The sequence below is a fragment of the Pimephales promelas genome, chromosome 20, assembly GCF_988280905.1.
Source record: "Pimephales promelas chromosome 20, fPimPro1.hap1.1, whole genome shotgun sequence".
NCBI classification, from domain to species: Eukaryota; Metazoa; Chordata; class Actinopteri; order Cypriniformes; family Leuciscidae; genus Pimephales; species Pimephales promelas.
In genome coordinates, this window is record NC_142788.1 from 13935224 (window position 1) to 13944579 (window position 9356).

The 9356-nt window shown below is 39.1% G+C and overlaps 1 protein-coding gene across 1 annotated transcript; it reads left to right on the forward strand.

Moving 5' to 3' along the window:
* The first annotated feature begins 1494 nt into the window (after nucleotides 1–1494).
* On the forward strand, nucleotides 1495–5973 carry krt5 (keratin 5). Its single transcript, XM_039652728.2, has 9 exons — nucleotides 1495–2222; nucleotides 3389–3597; nucleotides 3675–3735; nucleotides 3838–3933; nucleotides 4027–4191; nucleotides 4285–4410; nucleotides 4611–4831; nucleotides 4931–4983; nucleotides 5096–5973. Exons 1-9 carry the CDS (start codon nucleotides 1692–1694, stop codon nucleotides 5353–5355), a joined length of 1722 nt encoding a protein of 573 aa, XP_039508662.2. The 5' UTR covers nucleotides 1495–1691; the 3' UTR covers nucleotides 5356–5973.
* The last annotated feature ends 3383 nt before the right edge of the window (nucleotides 5974–9356 follow it).

Consider the following 9356-nt stretch of genomic DNA (forward strand, 5'->3'; position numbering starts at 1 on the left):
AGACTGATATACTATTTTGTCCAAATAAACAACAAATAGAACAGTAAAAACTAAAATTAATAATTTCAAATTCTATCAAGTGAATTTAGGCATCATAAAATTAGAATGTTCAAAAAATTTGACATTTATTCTGATATTTACTAAATATTACATTTTAACTTTTTTATGTGTTTTTTATTTTTATATTAACTGCAAGTTATCGGAAATAGAGGAAATGAGCATTCACATACATAGAAATATATATGTACCAATCTTATTTTTTTAAAGGGAAGGTATAACGCTTTATTAGATGGTCAATTTTAGACATTCTAATGACTAAAAATAACTTTGCAACTATTAGAGATTAGAAGAATGTCTGCTTAAAATCTGCAAACACTTTATTTTGCACTTGTATCACCTGAAATTGCATTGCATACATTCATAGAAGACGCTGGGGTGAAACTTCATTAAAACCACCTCAACATCTGACAAAGACTTGACAGCATCACTGTTCAGATCAATGGATTACCCATGGGCTGTGCCATTTAAAAAAAATGCACTGGCGGCCAAAATACCCTATAAAAAAATATATTAGACTGACTCCTCCTGAATTTTTACAAAGAAATTTACCTGTTTTTCTCCAAGTGGCTATGCTCATAGAGGCCCCTGCTAATGTGCCTACATTAATCTCTCAGACCTGTCCACTTCAGCAGCAAGCCTGCAGCTTTAAACCATTTAAATATGATAAGGGTGATACTGACATGCTAACAAAAGCAGCACATGTTGCAAAACAATGCCACCTAAAGACAGCTACAAAAATAACCACACTGCTCTTGCAGTCACTGTGTACTGTTGTGAGTTCTGACACTTACCTGTAATATCTATATGAAAACAATGCTGTATACATTTCCATTCAAGTTTGCGCCATGTGTTTTATTACGAGGTAATATAAAAATCTACTTTGCATGCAACTGCATCAGCCCTCTGGGAACCACAGAACAAGGTGGTGAAGTAGTTTTCGTTACAGAGCCATTGAGGTGAGAGAACAGTAGCTTGATTGTTTGACTGGAAAGAGGACCCTGCAGGTCACAATGGCTTTCAGGACGTGCGCCAAGCTTCAACATTCAAGCTCTTCATCAAATATTCCCCTATTTAATACTCCTGCATGCTGCTTAAAGCAAACAGAGAGCCACATCCCTCCCAAATTCATGAAATATGCATAGAGTTGTTTAGTTTGCCATGCATTCATTTATAGAATGCCATCTGGCCTATTAGCCATAGTGTTTTGGATTACTGAGCACTATAGTAAAATATAAAAGTTTTGTAGTAGATGCAAAAAGAGGCTGCGTAGAATCTTGTTTTTCTACTCCCCGTTCCTCCTTAAACTCTTCACTTTATCTGAGTGTGTGTGTGTGTGTGTGCATGAAAGGTAGGGTGTGGCCCTCTTTGCTGAAAGTACTCCCATACCAGCCTAGCAAGATGGGTGTATTTCACTTGCAGAGGGGTGAAAGGACAGGAGCCTGAGGCTGAAAGAGGAGTGGCCAGATGAGCCCCTCCCGTGGCACGAGAGGTATAAAAGCTCCTGCACTCATTGAAGAAGGCACTTAGAGGGATTTAACTTTCCTCTTAGTGAGCTTACCTGCTCCGGATCTCTCTGTCTCCTCCTGTTCTTTTTCTGTCCGTACCACACCCCCTCATAGACGACAGCAAACATGACTTCGATCAAAACTTCCTACAGTTCCAGTGGTGGAAGCATGAGCGGCGGCTTTGGTGGAGGTGGTATTAGGAAGAGCTTCTCCAGCATGTCTGCCAGCGCAGCACCCATGGGCAGCAGGATGAGCTCCGTGTCATTCCGTCGCTCCGGCGGTGGTGGTGGTGGCGGAGGTTTTGGAGGAGGATCTGGACAAAGCTACAGCTACAGCATTGGCGGTGGCGGCGGTGGCTTTGGAGGAGGTTCTGGATTCGGTGGTGGTTCTGGATTCGGCAGTGGTGCAGGATTCGGCGGTGGTGCAGGATACGGCGGTGGTGCAGGGTTCGGCGGTGGAGGATTCGGCGGTGGTGCTGGTGGATTTGGTGGAGGATTCGGTCAAGGCGGTATGGCACCCATCACAGCCGTCACAGTCAACCAGAGCCTCCTAGCTCCATTGAACCTAGACATCGACCCCAACATCCAAGCTGTCCGCACCCAGGAGAAAGAGCAGATCAAGAACCTCAACAACCGCTTTGCTTCCTTCATTGACAAGGTTAGTCTTCTCTTTGCAAACATACTCAGCTGCACAACACAACAATCTGATCTTGCACATCTGACATTTTGACTATTCATTTGAACGTTTGGTTTACGTGCACACATTTCAAGGGACTTCATATGATCTGAGGTCTGCTCATTAAATATTTCACAGCCAGTCACTTGCACCCAGAAATCCTGCTAGTATCAGATTCAGTGCAACAGTTAGCACACACAGTAGGAGACCGGGTGCCGTTACATATGCCACCTCTGCATCATTATCACTCAACTTCAGTCAAGCAGTCAAAGTCCACATCTTAGAACAGGCTTGAGTTGCTTTCCTTCTTCTTGTTCTTTGAGGGTGAGTTTAGAAACCCAAGCCAGTTGAGATCCAATGACTGATCCAATCCAAATAAGGGCATGGATCAAGTTTTTCTTCTATCCCTATGGCAGCAATGCAGATGGCAAACGAGTATCATCTTTAACTCTTACTTAATCATTTTTTTTTTTCTTAAACAAACCTAGTTTCCTATTTTGATTCTCTGAGACCTTTGGGGAGTAACCACACCTTGTAAATTTCACCCCCACTGTAGGTGCTACGCCCATTTGTGTGATTCTGACAAGAGATATGATCAGCAATCATGCAGCTCAAATAACTACTGATGTCATCACTGCTTTGTTCTTTTCATGTGAATCCTGCAAGTTTAAAGTATTTGCAAGGTTGTACACACGATTAATTACATTCCATGAATATGCAGAACGGTGGGTACAGTTAGCACCTGAGGGGAAAGGCGTGTCATATCAACTCTGTTAAGGCTTGCCATTTGGCACAGGTCTCATAGGAGCCTCGCCTTTATGCCAGGAGGGAAACATTGTTTAATAGCTCAGAGAGTCTAAACATGTTGTGGTGACATAGCTATGATCTCGAAGGGGAGTGTTCATATTAACAGGACAGTTACTCCAAGAAGCTCTGCTGGCCAACACAGCATGTCACATATGCTATTTTTTTTAGGTTGCCAAAGGTGTGTCAATACAAGTCTGGATATGCAATAAGAGGTGTGCTTGATAATTACTGTAGAAGACACATCTTGTGGCATAAGTAATGGCACATCAAAAGGTTCTCATGCCTTCAGTTCCTAATAAAGCTATTTATTCAAATCCTTTATTGGTTTATTTCAAATACAGGTGCGCTTCCTAGAACAGCAGAACAAAGTGCTTGAGACAAAATGGAGTTTACTGCAGGACCAGACAGCCACCCGCTCCAACATAGATGCCATGTTCGAGGCCTACATCTCCAACCTGCGCAGACAGCTTGATGGACTTGGTAATGAAAAGATGAAGCTAGAAGGAGAGATGAAGAACATGCAGAATTTGGTTGAGGACTTCAAGAACAAGTAAGTACAGTAGATGCTTTGTGTGAATGGTATAATTTCACAATGAATTTGCTAAAATGGCAAACTTACTTTTGCAGATACGAGGATGAAATCAACAAGCGTGCCGCAGTAGAAAACGAATTTGTCCTGCTCAAGAAGGTAATACCTTTGGCTGCTTTCTTGGCCCCCTGGTTATATTTTTACAACTATTTTGATTGTAGAGTCCACCCATTATATTGAGCTTTGTACATCTCTTCATAGGATGTTGACTCTGCGTACATGAACAAGGTTGAGCTTGAGGCCAAGGTTGATTCCCTTCAAGACGAAATCAACTTCCTTAGAGCCATCTTTGAGGAGGTGAGCGTTTGATGGAACTATATGATGACAGCAAGGCTAGTCTTCAATGTTAGATTTATCTCAATGCCTTATACCTTATCCTTGCAATTTTAGGAGCTGCGCGAACTCCAGGGACAGATCAAAGACACATCAGTCATTGTGGAAATGGACAATAGTCGCAACCTGGACATGGATTCGATCGTCGCCGAGGTCCGTGCTCAGTATGAGGACATTGCCAACCGCAGCCGCGCTGAGGCTGAGTCGTGGTACAAACAGAAGGTGAGGAAAAGACTTTCAAGCATCAAACAAACACTATGTTTAAGCAGCCAACTGACAGATCCTAATGAAAATGTCTCACTTTTTACCTTCTAGTTCGAGGAGATGCAGTCATCTGCCGGCAAATATGGAGATGACCTTCGCAACACCAAGGCTGAAATTGCTGAGCTGAACCGCATGATCAGCAGACTTCAGAATGAAATTGAAGCAGTCAAGGGACAAGTAAGTGTTAGTCTTTGGATGAGGTTTTGGCCTGAATTAGATTGCCAACCAAATCCTTAGTGTGTACTAAATGTACTTTCAAAAAAAAAAAAAAAGGTTTACACAAGAATAATGTATAGGAGTTCCTACAGAAGAGGACCGGAATAATGTAAAAGTGCTGCTGAAAACTAAAGTTGTAATGTCTTCTTTGAATTGCTCAGCGTGCCAACCTTGAATCTCAAATCGCTGAGGCTGAGGAACGTGGAGAACTGGCAGTGAAGGATGCCAAGCTCCGCATTAAGGAACTGGAGGAGGCCCTGCAAAGAGCAAAGCAGGATATGGCGCGCCAGGTGCGTGAGTACCAGGAGCTCATGAATGTCAAATTGGCCTTGGACATTGAGATCGCAACCTACAGGAAGCTTCTGGAAGGAGAGGAGACCAGGTCAGTCACTTTTCCAATTTGAAAGCTTAAGCATTTTTTTTTTTGTTCTCTTGAAATTTGTCTTTATATAGACATTGACATTTATTTTCATTTTGTCAGGATTGCTACTGGTGGAAGTTCTGCAACCATCCACATTCAGGAGTCAAGCAGCAGTAAGCATATTTTTTATCTTTACCTTAGATAAAAAGACATCAGCACATAACTTTTTGTAATTAACTGCATTGGTGTTCAGTATAACTTATGTCTTTGTTTGTTTGTTCACAGGTGGTGGTGGCGGCGGTGGCGGCGGCTACGGATTCGGTGGTGGCAGCGGCTTCGGTGGTGGCAGCGGCTTCGGTGGTGGCAGCGGCTTCGGTGGCGGCAGCGGCTTCGGTGGCGGCAGCAGTTTCGGTGGCGGCAGCGGCGGCAGTGGCTTTGGATATGGCGGTGGCTCCGGCATGAGCTTGAGTGGCGGCGGCGGCGGCGGTGGTCAAATATCAATGTCCCGTTCCTCTGTGGTGTCCAGCCAGAAGCGCCGCTTCTAAACTCATCCACCCATTTCCCCAACCTAATATCATCTCACAACCTGAGCAACAAGATCTTTTCACTCCACATTTCAATGTTCATAAATTTTTTTTATCGTTTAACCCCCAAAATCCACAGTGACCCAAAGAGACTCTAATGTCAAAGTGTTATATACTGTACCTGCAGAACGGCTTTTCACATTCACCGTGCTGTTTTTGATTCTAATTGTTTCCTCTTGGCATCTCTACTCAGCCAGAGTACAAATTGTCCTTTAGGGGATGCACAATCGTAAAAGAGCTAATAAGAGAGACAAAGCATGGAGCTCAAGTATTTTTTCGGGCTGAATAGCTTTTGTTGCTCTGTCACAACATGTAAGCATTAATGCACATAAAATAAATGGCTTTTCAACTGACATAAAATTCCTTGTCACTACAACCAGCATTTATAATACTTCTGCTTCATCACAGTGCAACAAAAGCTACTCATTTGAGATTTTACTTCCTACAGAGACGAGTAACTTCTACTTTTTTCTTTTTCCTGATTTTGGATGATGGGCTGATGAGCTGTTCTGTCACAATTGTTGTTTTCATCCAACCATGTGCCACATGGAAACATCAATAAATCAGGGTTATATACAATCACTTGTCTTCAGTTTTTATTTCATTGACTTTTCTCTTTTACACAACATAGGAAAACAAAAAAATGCAACTTAAATTGATATTCTCTCAGCACTGCTATAGAGGTATATGAGTCAATAACATAGTGTCCACAATCAAGAAAAAATAATATAAAAGTAGTCTAGTGTCCACAATCAAGAAAAAATAATATAAAAGTAGTCTATTTTTTCAAACACCTTTTATGCCATTTTCACAAGAAGTTTAAATCTAAAAACACTAACTTTTGCATGATTTAACTGAAATATTAAATGCATGTGAGTTTACACATATATATAAAAATCTTTTTTAAAGTAATGATTGATATATCGGTAACACTTTAGAATACGGTTCCTTCGTTAATGAATAACTACACAAGAACTAATGAGTAAGACAATATTAACAATCTAGTAACTATTATTAACTAACAAGAAACTCTGATTAACGAACTAGTAAGTAATAGCGCACAGACGAAAGTGGTAGTTCACTATTAACTAATCAATAACTATTATTTTTTTAATACTTCCCAGGAACTACTGAAAAAGTTTATTAACAATCTAGTAACTACTATTAACTAAAATAAATTCTTATTAACGAATTAGTAGTAATAGCTCACAGATGAAAGTGTTACTAGATACTTCTGTGGGAATTACTAATTATTTGGATTCGTATTATAAAGTGAAGATCATTGGAACTAACTAGTAATTACTCAAGTGTTACTAAAGACATTTTCTAAAAGTATACTAAAGTTCACCAAAAATCTCAAACAGTTGCACAAATCATGATCATGTAGTAACACTTGAACACTTGAGTATTTTAGTTAATAGTAGTTACTAGATTGTTAATAAACTTTTTCAGTAGTTCTCTGGGAAGTATTAAAAAAATAATAGTTATTGATTAGTTAATAGTGAACTACCACTTTCGTCTGTGCGCTATTACTTACTAGTTTGTTAATCAGAGTTTCTTGTTGGTTAATAATAGTTACTAGATTGTTAATATTGTGTTACTCATTATTTCTTGTGTAGTTATTCATTAACGAAGGAACCGTATTCTAAAGTGTTACCGATATATCTATATCAATATTATAAAATCTTACAAATTAATTCATAATTGTCAAAAATTTTTGGTGAGCTACAAAAAAAAGAATAAAAAAGTTTTCATTGACCAACTTAAGCATATTTTGTAAACATAAACAAATATTGTTTTTGATGGCTGCAACACAATCCAAAAAAGTTGAGACAGAGGTCAAATAAAAGTGAAAAGCTTATAGAATATCCAAATGAAACAAATGCAAATGAAAAAGTCCAATAAGCAGATGAATTGGTATAATCATAATCATTTGTTAACAAACATATTCATTACTATAATGAGCTCATTGTTTCTGCATTAAAATTAATTGTTTAAATGAATACATTTTTTAGTTAACTGTGATTTTGTATATGTACATTTCTGAAATACATTACGTGGACACTTACCTCTGATAACAGATGAAAAGCACCATACAAACAAACATAAATTGAATTGAATATTATGATTGAGTGTAAAAGGAGCATCTCAGTCTTTGCAAGCAAAGATGGTCATGGCTCATCACTTAGTGGCAAATATCATGAGAGAATTGTCAAACAATTCAAAAATCAGATTTAGATTGCACAGAATTTAGGTCTTTCACCTTATTTAGGGAAACCAGAGAAATCTCAGGACATGTCATATAGGGAAAGACAAGAAACCTGAATGTGCATGACCTTTGAGCCCTCATGGCATTGCATGAGATACCATCATGCTACTCTGTTAAATAGTCACATGGGCTCGGGAGTACTTTGGAAAACCATTGTCACTTATCAGAGTCTGCTAGTGCATCAGAAATGCCACAAGAGTCTCTGTTACCTCTGTTTCAATGCAGAGACGCTGGCCAGTTCCCTGGGCCCGAGCTCATCTTAGATGATCCAAAAATAGTTGAAATGTGAGATGAGTTCAGCTTGTTTTGGGGAAAAACAGACATTGAGTTCTCAATCCCAAAGACAAAGGGACATCAAGACTTTCATCAACGACAGTTGCAAAAGCAAATATGTCATGGTATGGTGGCGCATCAGTGCAAATTGCATTTTGATGTGGATGCATATTATAGAGACATCATTCCTGGGTAAGACAATGCCAATCCTCATTCTGCATTCTGCACATGCTAACACATGGTGGTTTCTAGACACTCTACACCATGGATGTGCTTGACTGACTGCCTGCAGTCCAGATCTGTCTCCAACTGAAAATGTATGACCCATCAAAAAGGAGAATCAGACAATGACGCTGACTTTTATCAGGTGAAATTGAGCCAAAAATCCATTTGCAAAACCTTAACAATCATTTTCCTTAATTCCCAAACTTTTAATTAAAAGGTAAGGCTGGTATATGCCTCTGTCCCAATTTTTTTTTTTTTTTTTTTTTTTTTGTAAATTGCGTAAATTTTGTAAATGTTGAGGTATTGCAGCCATCAAATTTTTAATTTACTACACAAAATGCTCTTAAGTTAGTCAGTGAAAACTTTTGTCAGTTATATAAAGGTTATAGAGAATTAACATATCACAGATTCTTGATTTTCTTACATTTTACAATATGCCCCAATATTTCTAGATTTGGGGTTGTAACCAGGACATTTATTGTATTCTAGATCCATAGATGTGACCAGAGACTGTGGGGAACACATGTAAAAGGTTTCAAACTGACTATCTAAAAACTAATATAGATCCATAACTGTTCTGAATATTGACTAGGACATGACGCTGGTGCAAAAGGGAAAAGGGACACATTGATTTCTTGATCGTCATTACCTCACGAGTGGAAAGGGCAACAATAGCCAATAGCCTACAGTCAGAAAACATGCGGGTTACAACACTTCAGAGAGTTAAATATCGCTGTTCAATGTACACTACACATTAAACATGTGTTGGCTAAACAGATAAACACTACCCAAACACAATTCAAACACTTTCCCATAGGACCTAAAACCACACCTGACCAAGCAGAGCCAAGATATCTGATTACAACAGGCAAACTAAGCTTCCATTCAATGAGGGTTTAACTTTAGCTGGCTGGTCAGTTAGTATTACTCGTACTTCTTTAAGGGACAATTCTTTTGTTGTTTTGAAGTAGATAAACCTGATAGAATCGTCCTTTGAGAGATAACTAATGTACCCTCTATTGAAAGCCGTTGATTAATTTATCAGATTGAATACCTCTCGAGCAGGTCAAATAATACCAATACAAACAAACCTGATACAGCTTCTTGACACACTCATCCCGTAGATCGAAAATCAATTAATCATAGGGTGCAAGAAATATCAAAACAGATCGAAATTGTTTAATGGAAACTTGTA

Bases quoted from the DNA above. Each gene is read 5' to 3' on its own strand.
- krt5 (XM_039652728.2), top strand. From the start codon at position 1,692: ATGACTTCGATCAAAACTTCCTACAGTTCCAGTGGTGGAAGCATGAGC. The intron at 3,598-3,674 runs GTAAGTACAGTA...TTACTTTTGCAG, and splicing joins GTTGAGGACTTCAAGAACAA to ATACGAGGATGAAATCAACA. The intron at 4,192-4,284 runs GTGAGGAAAAGA...TTTACCTTCTAG, and splicing joins AGTCGTGGTACAAACAGAAG to TTCGAGGAGATGCAGTCATC.